The following is a 17,180-nucleotide window of genomic DNA, read 5'->3' as shown; positions in this document are numbered from 1 at the left end:
TTCCAAAACAAGTGATGATCAAAGAGCTTCCAAAAGAGATGGATGTTTTTCTTCAAGATGAAGATGAGTAATCAAGAGCCTTCAATGACAGAGAGAGAGAGAGAGAGATGATATCTTTCATGTAGTAGCCTACCTTCAAGATGAACTTTTGAGTATTCTTCCTTGTGTCGTTCCTTATTTCCTTCATTGTATCCTTCCTTGTGTCTTGTATCTTTTGCAAATCATGTCCTTCAAGGTCTCCTTCCTTTAATGCCTGTTACCGATCAAACTAGCAGGGATCCTAAAAGGGGATCCTTGAACAGCTCCTACTAGGCTAAGGGCAACAATGGAGTAATAGCCCACTGTCACCTCAGCTAAGGCTCCCTACTCCTTATGGACTTTCACCAATGGGAGGAGACTCGTTATGATAAGGATCACAAAATGGATGGACCAATGATAGGGTGAGGGGTGATCCTGGAAGCCTATTCACAAGAGAGGCTCAAATATGTGGCTTGCTTGCTTTGGAAGGCAAGGTTGAAAGCTCTCAAGGAAGGGCTTAAGGGGAATTTCAAGGTTTAGGTTTAGGGTTTGTATCTTATAATGGAGGTTCATGGGCCTTAAAATTCTTGTGAAAGCTTGGATTCCAAGTGATCCTTGAAGAATTATCCTTAATAGTGTATGGGACCACACAGGACCAAGTGGACCCGAGGCTAGGTCAAGGGGGGAGGGTTTAGCAACCAATGATATGCTTAACCTATTCCAGAGAGAGAAAGGGACCAAAGAAAGAATTTTTAATGCAAAACAATGTGAGGATCACAATCAGGCTTCTAGCCTAAGGAACCCAGGGGCAAGAATCAGTCTTCAAGCTAGGGCTTGCAATATCTCAAGATCCCACAGTCAAAATCTCATGAAATTTGGAGGGCTTCTTGAGGACACACCAACGCAATTGTGGACCAAAAATCAAAGTGTTTGAATGGCTAGATTGTGAGATAATTGAGATCCCACAGTTGAAATCTCATGAAATTTGGAGGGCTTCTTGAGGACACACTAGCGTAGTTGTGGACCAAAAATCAAAGTGTTTGGATGGCTAGATTGTGAGATAATTGATGCCCTAGGTGACCTACGTAGGCTAGGCCTAGAAAAGAGGGGAAGGTGAAAGAAATAAGCTTTGAGGTGATCACCTATGGAGGACCAGTGCCTAATCCTTTTGGGGAGATTGGAGTCAAGTAGAATTATGACTATGGACTTTGGATTTTCTATGTCAAGGAGGCCTCAAAGACAACTTTGCATATCATTAGGGTAGCAACAAAAGCAGCTTCAAGAACTTTATACTTCGTTTTGCAAAATTGATGGCTTATCAAGATGAATTTCAATGAAGAGGCATCTCTAGGAACATTCATTCATAATACATGGCCCATACATGAAGCATCACTATCCAGAAACAGAATTTCCACAACTTCGCATAATGGATGCAGTAAATTAGCCCTAGTATAGCGAAATCCCAGCAACAATGTATGTGGCAAAAATAGAAAAGAAAATAACATTAAATTGCACTTACATGTATTAAGAGCATATCTAGTCATCAAGAATTTGTCAATCAAGAAGCTCCAAGACAAGAGAAAATAATCCAAACATCAAAATTCATTCCATGCTCCAAAATTCATCCTCCAAGAAGGACAACAACATTCTCAAGACAGAAACAAGTCCAATCCAAGTGATGATGCTAAAATGAATCCTCGTCACTTCTATTTATACACTTCTAATGAGTTCGATTTAGCTAATTAGGACTACATTACCCCCTAAAATAAAATAATGTGCAAAATAACTAACTTTTGGTGACAGGCCCACCAAACTAGCTCATAAACAAAAGAATAAGCCTCTTAAGAGGTCGAATGATCAATAATACATGTCGTTGGGCCTTCTAAGAAGCCTGATGAAGTCCATAAGTGCCATAATGATGATTAGGACTCCCAAAAGTAGTGGACAAGGGGTTGGCCCCTTGTTTTCCAAATAATAAACCTACGGTGCTCCTAATGGGTGTGGGGCTACACAAGTAACCTCATGGGTCTCTAAGTAGGTCAAAGATGCATGTAGACCATTTGTAAGGGCTCAGATGATAATACAAGTGATGCCACATCAGCATACAAGTCCTAGGCCATCTGCTAAGTGCATGCTACAACTGTGGGGGTCGGTTGAGCATAGTGAACCAAGTGCATCTTCCTCGTCCAATAGAAGAAACTCGAGCAATCGTTGAACATCTCTAGGGATACATCGAATGTTTTCTACTGTTTGGAGGCCCATGGCTCTCTACACACACCCTACATATGCCAATGTAGCCCTCTCAAGGATTAGGACCCTGTATAGGGAGACCAAACCCAAAATGGAGACCATATGTAATCCTGCATAAGATCCAACGTGTCCCCCTGCCTTCTAGTACAACAAGTCAATTAAAGAAATTGAATTAAAGAGCTTACAAACCATGGACAACAAGTGGGCACTTCATAATGGCATGCCCTTCCATAGTGGGCTTTGGCATGTGCTAATGTCTCCAAGCTCCAAAGGAGATTTACCAAGTACCCTATTAGGAGGTTTCCACTTTTAAAGAGGATGATATGTCCAAGGTACATCCTTCAAATGGTGGTGGCATGCAATAAAGTGATGGAACAAAGTAGGGGATGGAGGTGGCAATCCTGGGTCACATGCCAAGGTACAAAGGTAGCTAATAAAGGGGAAGCCCACACTTGGGTATATAATGTATAGGAGCGAGCAATCGTGGTACATGAGTTACCTCGGCCTTGATTTTTCCACCCTTCTTCATATGCATTTTTCCTTCTATGGTTTTTCTTTGGTTAACTCCTCGAGGCTCAAAGAGTAAGAGCATGATATGTAAAGTATAGCAGTGGATACCCCCCTTGAGGTGGAGCGGTTCATTGCCCACAAGGGGTGAGGACAATCATGGGTTCCTGAATGATAAAAGAGGCTCATCTGGGACCTATAGGAACCAGGGTGATGGCCATGAGACTGGAGTAGAGCTCATGCATTGGTTTTTTCCCATGTGCTAAATGTGTTTGTCCCAGCCACCTTTTGCATTTTGTGGTACATTTTCCTGTTGAATGTGGCCAATTATGCTTTTACTTTTCTTTTCAGTTGCATCAACCTCCGTGGCATCATTCCAAGCCCGACCCAATGTGTGGGCAAGGGGATGGTGAGGCTAAACCTATGTGGACCCAATGGAGGAATGTGGACCCAGGTGGGAGAAATGATGAATGGGGTTATAATGAGTGGAGGGGGAGTGATGCATGTGGATGAGGGAGCGGAACCATGCAACCAAAATCAGGGTTTCCCATGAAGTACTATCCCGAAAGCCCAAAGGTCAGTAAAAGAGATCCCACGGGACTAGGGTCCAAGGGTAACATTCAAAAGAAGTCTAGGGAACAAGAGCATAAACCTAGGCCGCTCTTTCCGCCGAATCCCCTCATTAATTCATGCCCAAAAGTCTCCATGATAAGTAAACTACAATACTCAATTACCAAATGACAAGGCATACCTTTAGGCTTGGGAGGCCCACCTTCAAACATAAGATAATGTCATATGGGTGAGGGCCCACATGGCTGGCTCAGGTGGCGGAGAAGTGGCACAACAAACCAGTTGGTGGCTACAAGAAGCTGTTGGCTATCAGCTAAGGACCATCTTGGAGAAAAAAATTCTCCTAGGGATATCACCCACAAAATGGTGGGTAACAATGCCAACGAGAGGGATCTTCAAGTTGCCTTCTTCTTCACCTTAGCTTTGATACCATGTTGAGAAATCAGTGGTGGTAACAGTTAGGGTGATTTCTCTTTACTTGAAGATTGCTTGTGAAATTATGTTGGCTTCTTATTACTTTTATTATGTTATGTTCATCAAACAATTACCAAAACCATAAACCATGAAGACCACAAACAGACAATGAACACAAGATATAGGATCCAAGTCTGGGAAAAACCCCTCAAAGGGGAAAACCCAGAAAAATTCTTCTCTTTTTATAGAATCAGATCAAATGAAAAATCCAAGACCCAAACAACAAGACCAAGACCTCTAACAAGAACCAAGTCAGCCCTCCTTCCAAGCTCTTCCAACAAGTCAAAGTCAACTCAAGTCAAAACCTTCCAAATTTGATCTAGCAACATAATTTTGGCCCCCAGCAATAGAATTTTGAATGTGTAGTAGATCTACAACTTCAGCCCCTACAACAGCTCTAGAAATTAGCACGTGTGAGAGAATTAGGGCAGAAAACCTGTGTTTAGAACTTCACTTTCTCTCTCCTTGCTTCCTTAGACCTCCACTCTTGCTTCTGGGCTCCTTCGTTGGTATTTCTCTTTCTTCTTGGCACAGAAGTCGAACTTGCTTGCTTGTCTTCAAATTAGGTCGAACTGCCTTCTATTTATACACATCCAAGAGATCAAATTACCCCTTCCAAGATCAACTTGATGAGGCAGCGCTGGCTTGATCTTGTGGGTATAAAAATGACATTTTTGACTTAAATAAAATTCTTTTTTCCACTTTCTTTTCAAAGTCCAAATGGGACTTGATTCCAGTACAATATTTTGAATTATGCCAAATATTATTTTGACTCAATAAACCCTAGAAGCATGAAGAACATGCTTGACCTAGATGACAAATCAATTTGAGCATGAAACCATGCTTGAAAAAATAATATATATTTTTCTTCTCTTTGATCTTTTACATGAAATATATAATAACATAAATACAATAGCAAATATGAAGACCGGACCTAGTTACATTTTCCAACACATGTAGCTCCTAGTGGCACATCCAGGGAAGTTAAGAAACCTAAGAGGTTTTCTAGCTATGTAGCTCTCATGACTAACCTTATTGATGCGCAGTCGTCCACTTATGAAGAAGCGGTTAGTTAGCATGTGTGGAAGGAGGCCATGAATGAAGAATGATGTCGAGGAGATCGTGCCAAGGCCAGTAGGGAAGGCAATAGTGACTTCCAAATGGATATACAAGATCAAGCATGTTGTAGATGGAAGTATTGACAAATACAAGGCGCGATTTGTGGCTAGAGGGTTCTCCCAGAAATAGGGAGAAGATTATGATGAGACCTTTTCTCCTGTTGCCTATTCCTCCTCCATTAGATCCATCATTTATCTTGTTGCTTTGTTGGGATGGAACTTACATCAGATGGATGTGAAGACTGCTTTCCTCAATGGTGTGAATGAGGAAGAGGTGTGCACAGAGAAACCTTAGGTTTTGAAGTGCATGGAAAGGAATCTCATGTTTGCAAGTTAAAGAAGACCTTGTATGGACTTAAGCAAGCTCCAAGAGCTTGGTATGCTCATACTGACAGTTATCTGACGAGATTGGAATTTACCAAGAGGGATGTTGATCCAAACCTTTATTTTGAGGTTGTGAAGAATGCACCTATGATCCTATTACTATATGTTGATGATTTGTATCTGACAGGTGCTAAGCCTCTTATTATTCAATGTAAGAAGTAGTTGGCTTTTGAATTTTATATAGAGGATCTTGGGTTAATGCATTATTACTTGGGATTGGAAATCTGGTAGAAACATGGAGAAGCCTTCCTTGGTCTACGAAAGTATGTAATTGAGATCCTTTGAAAGTTTGGCATGATGGACTTTAAATCCATAGCTACTTCCATGGTGATTAGCTTGATGAAGTTAAGAGGCTCTAATTCCAGTTTGGTAGATCCATCTATGTACTGGAGGTTGATTGGTTCATTTATGTATTTGGTTAACACCAAGTCGGACATTTGTTTTGTTGTTAACATGTTGAGCCAGTTTTAGGTGGAACTAAGACATGGGCATTGGATTGTAGCAAAGCACATTCTGAGATATCTACGTGGCACTTTAATCTATGGTTTGAGATATGTTGCAAACAAGGATGTACAGCTTCAGAGATATACAGATGTTGACTGGGCAAGAAGTGTTGATGATAGGAAGAGCACTTCAGGGGTATGCTTCAATTTGGGCTCTGCTATGATATCTTGGATGAGCAGGAAGCAAACATTTGTCGCATTCAGCACTGCAGAAGCAAAATATATTGCAACAAATGAAGCATATATAGAAGCAGAATATATTGCAACAAATGAAGCGTGTACAGAAGTAGTGTGGCTTCGAAAGTTGTTTGCAAGATTGTTCGACCAAGAGTTGGAACCGACAGTGATACACTATGACAATCAAAGTTGTGTGAAGCTTTCAAAGAATCTTGTGTTCCATGATAGGTCAAAGCATACTGAGATTAAGTACCACTACATCCGTGACATAGTGCAAAGTAGAGCAATAAGGCTCAAGTACATCTCCATTGATGATATTTTGACGAAGTCGTTGCCAAGAGAGAAGTTCATGTACTTCAGAGATAAGATGGAGCTTGTGGAGATTACCCCTCATTGAGAGGGAGTGCTAACATATCCGCAGCACAAATGGACATTCTCTCGAGAGGGAGAAAAGTCTAAGAGGCCCAAAGTGCTCAACAAGTAGGGTTGAGTGAGTGCCTCTCAAAGGAGACTCGATCACACACCAGGAAAGGGTGTAGTGAGGTCTATCAGTATTTGGACCCAATCACACACCAAGAAGGGTGTAGTGATGTCCTAGACTTGATCACACACTAAGGAGGGTGTAGTGAGGCCCCTCAACATCTAGACCTAATCACACACCAAGCAAGGTGTAGTAAGGTTTTTCAACATCTAGACCTGATCACCAATCAAGGAGGGGTTGAGTGAGGTATTGGCCCAGAGTGCACACCAGGAAGGGTGTGTGCTTACTAGTTGAGGGTCTCAACATTTTGGCTTAGGGAGAGACCTTGGTATTTGAGGACCAATATCTTTGTAGGAGTGAGTCTTGATATGCTAATGACATTGCCATGGGTTTGTTACCGCCCCGGAGATGGCCACTAGCGAATGTTGATGGTCGATGATGATGTTGATGAAGATTTTATATAACCTTTTCTTTAGAGAAATTTGCCAACTTGAGAACATCTATGACAATCATTATGAATACCTCCCTAGTTGAGGAGTGTTGGATTTGTAATTATGGTCAGTCTTCATAATGTATATTTGACCAATTGATGTACTTGTATTGATTATTGTAAAGCATATTTTAAATGCTAGAGTCAAAAGAAAAATTATTTTGAGTCAAAATCCCATTTTGAATTTTAAAAGGAAAATTTAAATTTTTAAATTGTAATTTTTTGGCTCCAAAAGTAGTCAAGTTAACCCAGGGCAAAGGGCACACCCATTCGACCCAACAGGACATTATATAAAGGCAACTCGACCTCCTTCACAAGGGCAATTTGCATCTCATCTTATAAGCATCTTTTGGGCAAGCAAGCAAAGGACAAGAAGGATGAAGAGGATCAAGAAGAAGTCGAATTAGCTCTCTTTCTCTCTCTCAAGCTCACACGTGTGGATAGTCTCTCTCTTCTAGATCGCAAATTTTTTAAGCAGTTCTGTTGCAGGGGGGCGGAATTCTGAGCAGTTGCAGGGGGCGAAATTTTGGGCAGTTGCAGGGGATGAAATTCCGAGGTAACTAGAAATTGTAGGAGGGCCAAAATTCTGGGTCAAATAAAGAAAAGTGTAGTCTTGGATCAGATTGAGAGGCTTGACTTGGAGGGTTGACCAGGTTTGACCATAGGCCTACGTGTGTCTCCTGTTGGACAAAAGAATTTCTCTATTGAAAAGGTTGTTGGGTTTTTCCCCTAGTTTGTTTTCCCAGAGTAAACCTTGTCTTATCTTTATGCATTGTGATCTCTACTATTCTATTGCCCTTGTATAGTTGAATTTCTAAAGTACAATTACTAAATGATATATTGGACTAATTTAAAAGGAAGATCAACATCAAAATTAATTATCAGTGTTTCAAAAATATTGTGCCAGTCTATATTGCATTGAGAAAATCAACACGAGTTTCCAAGAGGCCTAGTGCGCAGTTCCAGTGGGCAGCGTGAGTTCAAAGAGGAAGTCTGAGTTGCCCAATCGTAGCCAAAATCACTTGCAGAGGGAGATTGTGAGGTTTTCCAGATACTTTTGTTAATTGGTAGAAGAGATATTATTTTAATTTTTTATTTTCTCCCAAGGGCTTCAGCAATGGCTTCGACAGGATTGAGGGATCAAGATAGGTTGGATGGTGCATCTAACTTTGGTGTCTAGAGAATTTGGTGCCTTATTATTTTGGAAGAGCATGGGATGAAGGAGTTTGCTTCAGGCCATTTTGTTATACCAATAGATCCTATCATGTTACATTAGTACTGGAAAGATGATGCCAAGGCCAGGCATATTATTCTAGATGGGGTCAAGGACCACATAGTTCCACATTTGGCGAAAGAAAATACAGCTAAGAAGATGTGGGATGCCATCAACAAACTTTTCCAGGATAAAAATATGAATTGGAAAATGATCCTAAGAGAGAAGCTCAGAAGCACCAGACAAAATAAGGGAGAGAACGTTGTCAGTTATCTCACCCACATCAAGACAGTCAGAGATGAGTTAGCAGCCATTGGAGAGAAGGTCGAGGACGAAGAGCTTGTGAAAACAACCCTGAATGGGTTTTAGAAGCAGTGGGATGTTTTCATTCAAGTGGTTAGTTGAATATTTGATTTTCCTAGCTCGGAATGCTTCTGGAATGACTTCACACATGAGGAACTTCGACTGAGCCTTGTGAAAGGAAACAATGGTACTAGTAGCAATTTCAAGCAAAAGGGAGATGACAGCGAAATGTTTCTCTTGTGAGCAAGGGCAAGGTGAAGAAGGGATCCAGTAAAGGGTCCAACTCCAAGGAGGAAAACAAGAAGGAAATGTCGAAGATTAAGTGTTATGGTTGTCACGAGTTTGGCCATTACCACAACAACTACTCGCATAAGAAGAAAGGTGACAAGAAAGGCAAGAAGCAAATAGTGGCAGTGGCAGTCGCAGATGAGCTTTCAAAATGGATAGAGGATGATTTTTCACTCATTGCTTGCAACAACAATCTAGGAGAGTTGTGGCATAGTGAAATGCGCCATGAGGTGACAGGTGTTCCAGATGTGAGCATGGAGCACGATGGTGTACAATGTAGAACACCTTCCTTGCTAAGAGGGAGTGTTGGTTAGCGTATCTCGGACAAGTGTTCTAGCCTCAAGTGGTGTCAGTGAGGGTAGGAACACAAAAGCAGAAAATATCTCCAAGCCCAAGTTATTCTTTTGAATGTAAATGTCTTAATTTAATTAATTAATCAATTTCTAATTATTTTCCTAAATTTTAACTTAGGAAATAGATTAATTAATTAGTAACAATGTTGCAAACATCGGCATTGGGATAAAATTGGCAAGGCTCCGGAAAACCAAAAAATCGTAAAAATCGCAAAAATATTAGCAAAAATCTGCAAAATTAAGATAAAATCAGGATGTTTGCAACACTGATTAGTAATAATCAAAACATGGCTGATTTTTCTCTAGAGACTTCTAGTAATGTTTCTATGTGATCTTAGCCATCAATTAGATCATTTCAGATCTAGATCTTGGTCATTCAATTCTCAATGAGAGATTATAAAGGAGATCAATGGGAAGTCTTGGAGATCATCCATTGTAGTGAAGAGATGGCAGTGATAGCGTGGGGTTTGACACCAGTGAGGATTTCAGCAGCAGTTGTAGTAAATATTTTTGGAGTTTCTTTCATCAGTATTCTTCCAGTTTCTAAGATCCAGAGCAAGAATTATCCCAGAGTTATTCTATGGAGAGAGGTCGTACGATATTGCCAGGAGAGGTCGTATGAGTTGCCAGCTAAGCATATCAAGATTTCCAGTTGCAGAGCAAATTGCAAGAAATCAATATGATAGCAAGAAAGTCGGATTGCAAGAATTTGCAGTCTAAATTGTAAAGAGGTCGTGTTAGGTTGCAAAGAGAGGTCATAAGCCTTCCAATGGTCAGATCGACTTGTCAAGGTGAAGAAATATTTTGTCAGGGTTTGGTAAGCAGTGTTGTAATATTTATCAATTGCAGAATTCGATGAATAATAATAAAAACCTTAGATCCGAAGAATTGGTTTTCCCTTCGGGGTTTTTCCAAGGACGTTTTGTCCAAAAATATTATGTCTATTTTGTGATTGATTTTCTATTAGAGTTTTGGCAGTTTATTTTTTGTAAATATTGCAATCATGTTTTTATTCAGTTTTTGCAGTAAAATAATTTTGCTCAAAATCAAATACATTGGATAATTACCGGTTGATTACAATAAGAGATATTTTTATCAATTTTTCACATTCATCAAGAGTGATCTTTTACCAAAAGCTTCTTCAAGAGTGATCTCAATGTCCTTTTTGTCACCAAAGCTTTGATACCATGTTGATTTTTCAAGTGCAATAGATATTTGCACAAATTTCTGAAATACTAATAACTACTTCTAATGATGTATATCTTCTTTTAACAATTCCAGTTTACATTAAGCAATTACACTTCAGAAATTCAACCATAAACGCACAAGGACAATAGAGACAAAAATGCACAAAAAGAACACAAGATTACCCTAGGAAAACCCACTTGGGGGAAATCCAAACAACCTTTTCCTTACAGAAATTTTTAATTCAACCAGAGATACACCAGATTTTGGCCTCCCAAAATATGCCCAGAAACTCGGCCCTGCAACCCAAAACAATCTGCCCAAAATTTCGGCCCTACACTACAAATTCGTCCTACACTATAGATTTGTCCTGCACTACAAATTCGTATTTCACTACCTATTCGTCCTACACTACAGATTCGTCTTACACTACAGATTCGTCCTGCACTTCTTCGCTGAGATACCCAGAATATTACTTGTCTTGTGTGAAATCAAATGGTGCCTCGTGGAGGTCGAATGCTCTATATATAGTGTTATGTCTGTCTAAATGGGTGTGACTCTTCACTAGAGCCGACATGACTTGAGGGAGGGCCAACTTGACAAGTTTGGAGCCAAAAATTCAAAATTCAAATTTCTAAATTTTCTCTTTTGAATCCGACATGAAGAACATGTCTTACATTAATTCTTTCAAGGGCTAAACAATGAAAATGACATGATGAACATGTCTCACAAATTCATTATGTATTTCAAGCGCTGAAATATAAATTATGAAGACCGTCCATAGCTACAAGATTCAACACCCTCCCCCCTTGCAAAATTTGCCAATAACCTTTAAAATTTTGAAAAACACACCAAAAAAACAGAAAACCCAAAGTACCTAATCCTTTATCTCATATTTCATTTCCAAAGTGATTTTGTCTTTTGAGTGAGGAGAGTAGCCACCATGATCTAGTTGTGGCCCTACACTACAAATTCGTCCTACACTATAGATTCGTCCTACACTACAGATTCGTATTTCACTACCTATTGATTCTGCACTACATATTTGTCTTACGCTACAGATTCGTCCTGCACTACAAATTTGTCCTGCACTTCTTCATTGAGATACCCAGAATATTACTTGTCTTGTGGGAAATTGAATGGTGCCTCGTGGAGGAGGTTGAATGCTCTATATATAGTGTTATGTCTATCTAAATGGGTGTGACTCTTCACTAGAGATGACTTGACTTGAGGGAGGGCCAACTTGACAAGTTTGAAGCCAAAAATTCAAAATTCAAATTTCAAATTTTCTCTTTTGAATCCGACATGAAGAACATATCTTACATTAATTCTTTCAAGGGCTAAACAATGAAAATGACATGAAGAACATATCTTACAAATTCATTATGTATTTCAAGCGCTATAATATAAATTATGAAGACCGTCCATAGCTACAAGATTCAACACCCTCCCCCCTTGCAAAATTTGCCAATAACCTTTAAAATTTTGAAAACACACACCTAAAAAACAAAAAACCCAAAGCCTTATAATACCTAATCCTTTATCTCATATTTCATTTCCAAAGTGAATTTGTCTTTTGAATGAGAAGAGTAAGCCACCATGAGCTAGTTGTGGCTTCCCTTGGGCGATTTAGCTATTCTATTGGAGTGAGTTAGCATCTATGTTGGTCTTTGCAGCAATTAATCATTTCCCTTGGAACTTTGGAAAAGGGACGCATCAATTTGCTTGCTCTGAATCTGAATCATGTTTATATCATTTACAAATTTGAATTTATTATACTAAGTCTCAAGGTTCACCGAACTTCAAGGTTGAAGTTTGAAATTCAATGAGCCCCACAGAAATTTGAAAGTCCATTTCAGTTCAGCAAAAAGTTCATTGAGGTTAGATGCCACCGGCTGCTTCCACATGCTACTGTGAGATTGAACTGGAGTCTTCTACATGTTGATGTGAGTTCCATTCAGAAGTTAAATGGTAACTTCTGCGCTGCCTCCTACAACCAACGGACTAGTTGCAACCCTTGGACCTCGAGCCTCATCTCTGCACTGTAGCACTATTTGATTTGCTGCATCAGGTGATTGGTGTCTCCAGAGTCCATACAGTATACTTATGGCGATGGTCGACAAGTGAAGGTTGCAACTTGCTGTTGGCCATGCTGACACTGTCACAACTCAGGTTGCCACTCTCCTGGCCATGGTCATACTGTCACAATGCACAGGTCACTCACAAACCATAGTCCACTATTACCGGGCATTAGGCAGTTGTTTATAATTTTCTGTTTTTTTATATTAAAGACTATTTATTATTAGTATAATTTATATTATATATATAGAATATCAGTGAACAAGTTTATATTAAATATTAATAATCTATTTTCTTTAGAGTTATATATTAACATAAGAAAGGTTAATATATATATAGAGCCCCAAGGGTTAACTCAATTGGTTGAGTTCCTGTTGCTAAAGCACCTCGTTAACGGGAGGGCACAGGATTAATTCTCCTCGACGCCCTCACGGTTAGGCTCTGCTAAAAAGCCAGAGGGATGTGATCACTTCAGGTGGATCTGCCTGGATATTTCCTCGGAAAAATATATATATATATACATAAAGGTTAATAACTTAATATATATTTTAATTATTATTATTATTATACACACACTCTTGAACCTAACGATGAAGTTTATTTGAATCTCATCAAGAAATTCGAATTTGAATTGAAATTTAGCATTGTCAAACCTGAACTCAAACCCAAACCATGTGACATAGCCCCCATGAGCATTTCTCTGTTCCAAAGTCTCATGTCCTGAAATCTTGGTGGCACATTGAACATTACAGCAAGGAAATCTTGCAGATACAGTGGTTCATACACAACAAATTGTATATACAGACTGTATATAGATAACACTGTTATTCATTCTTTCAATCAATGCTAGGTAAAGTACTGCATAAAACCAACTTATTGCTACAAAATTTCCAGAAAATAGTCAACTACACAGTGACTAAGGAATATAAAGAGAAAATTTTATAGAAATAGAAAATCGTATCACAAACTGAAAAAATAAGTACAGAAAGGCACCTGAAGTAGTGCTCCAACATCCGGCTTCTCCTTCAGACCATCAAGAATATCAGTTAGTTGTGCCCTAAATCAACACAGTGCAAAAATATGACATGTGAAATTAGTTACATGTTGAGTTATATTTGACAATGAACAACATTATATGCATTTTCAAAAGAAGCATGAGCTAAAAATGAAAAATGTTATACGTTAGTGCAAATATTTCCTCCGTTCACAGTATGTCAATAATATGTATTGGATGTTGCAGGAATTAAAATAAAATGACCAAGAATACCTTATTTAACTCATTCTTTTTTCAGTCATCAAAGGTTGCTAGATTTTCTGGATTTGGAAATTTCTATGACTCAGAGGAAGTGATTGTAATTTTATGTTTTAGAAGGAAAAATCTAGAAAGTAGTTAAGGGAAAAGTAAAATGCCTATAAGAGTTTCACGTTTAGCAAATCAAGCTATGAAAAGGGGGGCTCAACTGGAATAAGAATTTGTGCTTTCTTGTTTAGAATAAACAGCGCAAAAGCTCATAAAACGACAGGGAAAGTCATCTAAACATCAAAAGAATACAGTTGGCAAGCATGCAAAGTCTTGCCAACTTGTCAAGCTTTTCTTCATCCTCCAAAAAAATCTTCTAGACGACTTGCTTGAGGGAGAACTCATTTCCTCTATATGCGGACCAGGGTTGCAGGGGGAGCGCCTACGAAAATTCCTGAATCTAACACATCAGAAACCCCTACTGCAATTTCTGATTTACTATCTCCTACTTGTTCTTTACATTAACAAGTTATTTAATTGCATAAACATTGAAGTAAACACAAATGTAGCCTTCATAGATATACAGATCATGCACTGAAGTAAACAGAAACAATAACACAAGGAACACCGTTATTTTTGGACAATCGTCCCCAGAAAAACCCAATCCGGGAAAACCGATGCAGCAAATATGAGGGTTTTATTATTAAGCATATTCTTGAATACACCTAGGGTGCCAGAATTGGGTCACCCAACAGAGAATGTTCCTTGCCAATAGTACCTCTCTCCGAAGACAGATATTTCGGCAAATCAACAACCAGATGATCAACCCCACAGTGACTCTGATTGTTCCCTGTGCTGGACAGCGAAAGCTGCTCCAAGCACTGCTCTGGAACTGTGTCACCCAGTCTACCCCACAGAATCTCCCAGTGTTGCTTCTGAGGCCCCCTGCGTCCTCTTCGTTAGCCTCTACGACCCTCTACGTCCTCTGTGCTGGTTCCTTCGGCCTCTATGTCAGCCCTTCTTGGGCCTGCGCTGTCTTTCCCGGCACTTCACTACCTCTCTGCTATGTATTCTTTAGCCTTGGACGAAAATCTCTCGCTAAACTGCCCATCACTACCACTGATCACTAACTCGATTTCCTCAACAAACCCAGCCCCAGAAAATCGAATTCTTCATCTCTCTTGGCGTATCTCCAACTGACCCTCAAGCCTCCTCTTATACTTTTCCTGTTGACGATTCAACGGTCGAGATTAAGTCCCTAATCAACAGCTAAGATTAGAACTGACTTGATCCTCGTCACTTAGAATTTTCTCACCCATTTTATATTAATACACATTAATATTTTTATTTTCCTAAGTTTAGACTTAGGGACCCATTAAAAATATTAATTATTTAATATCTCTTCATCCGGGTGGAATTTCTCCAAACAATTTCTGGGTCTTGGAGATCTCATGTGCCTTAGCCTCTCCACCAAATTTCATGGTTAGAGCACATCCGATGCTACCAAAAATCAACACTTCCTCTTAGCGAGGAATGTGCTCTAGTGATACTTCACCATAGAAGTATCACAACGATCCTCCGCATCAGTCCTCTGTGTTCATGCTTGGCCTGCTGCCTCACATCCACTACACTACTGTTTCATGTACTGTTGCCCATGACACTGCCACTTCCACTACTACATTTGTACTACAACTCCCTCTCAACATGTTGCATCATGTTGCCCATAGCACTGCCACTACTAACTGCTGCACTGCAACTCAGTTACCGAGAAGTAAGTAACTGACTTCACCCAAACACCGACATCCTGGTTAGTCTGGAAGCCTCGTGATGTTGAAGCTACCTCTATTGCTATCTTGTGCTCCCTTTGCTGCCATTGCGCTACTGCAAACACCTCTGTGCCTTTCGCACTACTGCAACCTCCACTGCATTGCTACAGACTTTTGCACTCTAGCACTGCCTTGCCTCTCCATCACACCTTGCTCCACCTAACACCTATCATCATGCTACTGTCGTTAAGGGCTCCCGTAGCCGAATGTAATCCATGAGTTTGGGCACCTCAAGGATCCTGCCCTTCATCTGTAGTCCTCTCGACTACAGCTCTATGTCTCCCCACCTCTTCTCTAGAAGCGCATGAGCACTCATGGCACAATCATCATCAGTCTCGACATCCTTCTCTGCCTTTGCTGGAGTAACCTTTGAGTCGGAAGCTTCTCCCTTGCCTTTCTTCCTAGGGCACTGAGAGGCATAATGTCCCAGCTCCCCACAGTTGAAGCACTTGACCTTGGAGATATCTTTCTTCTTCCTCTTCTGAATCCCCTGTTGTCCTGCAGATGCTAGAGCTGCATCCTCCTCCTCCTCTTTCTTGATTCGAACTCCCTTACTACTACTCCCCGCCTTAGTCAACCAACTAATCTCTTCCTGTCGAAGAGCTGCCCACATCTCCTCCCAACTGGGGAGAGTCGCTCTACCCAAAATGCTTTGGAAAAACATCTCTCAGTCCTCGGAGACTGCATTCAGAGCAGTCTTGGCCAATGTTGCACGAAGCGGGGGCGAAGTGGAAGCGTTTTTTGGAAGCGGGGACGTGGAAGCGTCATTTTCCAAAAATCTGGGAAGCGAAGCGTCTGCTATATATATATATATATATATTTGCATTTATACTCAAAACAAACATCCCAAATACCAAATTAATTGTAGAAGACATGAAAACATGCATATTTTTGCATAAATCAAGATAGATATAACATCCATTGTACATTAATGATTAATTATTCGAGCATCAACCATTTAGATGCATCAACCATCTAGAATCTAGATTCTTCTCCTCTTGTCTAACCTTTGCCTCTACCTCGATTGTCTAGGGATATTAGTCAACATTGCCCAATTTTGATCAAACTACCTAATTCAAGACTTAAAATATGGTAGAAAAAGCTTAACATGCTTGATCGATGATTTTGACTTGATTGAAAGGTAATTTTTTGCTAAGGGCGTGCCGCATGACAAAGGAGTTCAACAATTAATACCACCAACACTAGGGTACATACTACATATAGGGCTTGGTGCTCTTGATTAAATGCTAATCGCATACCTTCATACTTGATATAATCTAATGAAATGCCACAATCCCATTGATCCTGAATTCCTGAAAACTGTTAAGTCTGCTGAATTTTGAATAGGATATGAAATTCTATTTTCTCCATATGAACTCCAATGAGGCTGGAACCACTCTCAAACATCCTGAGTCATTTCATGGTGATGTTAAAAATTTAAGTAAAAGGATGAAAATGAAAAATAAAAGAGAACGTCACTTTTACTTTAAGAATTTAACATTACCATGAGGGAGCATTTGCTATATTTATATTTTTTTTGCCTTCATTCGTCACCCTAACCCAAAGTGGACCCACCCCCAACAAGCAAACTCACCTAAAATTAAAAAAAAATTGAAAAAAAACGATTTTCTAAACACTTTTCTGGAAGCTTTCCGGAAGCGTACAGAAGCGTACGCTTCCTCCTCCGAAGCGCCACACTTCCGACGCCCAAAGCGTCGTAT

General features: G+C 39.9%; 1 protein-coding gene across 1 annotated transcript in view; it reads right to left on the bottom strand.

The window, feature by feature from the left end:
* HIT1 (Membrane trafficking VPS53 family protein) overlaps positions 1–17,180 on the bottom strand; it is a 361,304-nt gene that overhangs the window by 247,896 nt on the left and 96,228 nt on the right. Inside the window, exon 10 of the mRNA XM_089448976.1 lies at positions 13,387–13,450. Coding sequence (XP_089305102.1) covers positions 13,387–13,450 — 64 coding nt within the window. The remainder of the gene's footprint in view (positions 1–13,386; positions 13,451–17,180) is intronic.

Source organism: Pinus tabuliformis, chromosome X (assembly GCF_031772625.1).
Source record: "Pinus tabuliformis cultivar Carrire ecotype Pingquan chromosome X, CPIR1, whole genome shotgun sequence".
Taxonomy (NCBI): Eukaryota; Viridiplantae; Streptophyta; class Pinopsida; order Pinales; family Pinaceae; genus Pinus; species Pinus tabuliformis.
Note: the sequence above shows the minus strand (reverse complement) of the source record. Positions and strands in the feature narration are given on the sequence as shown.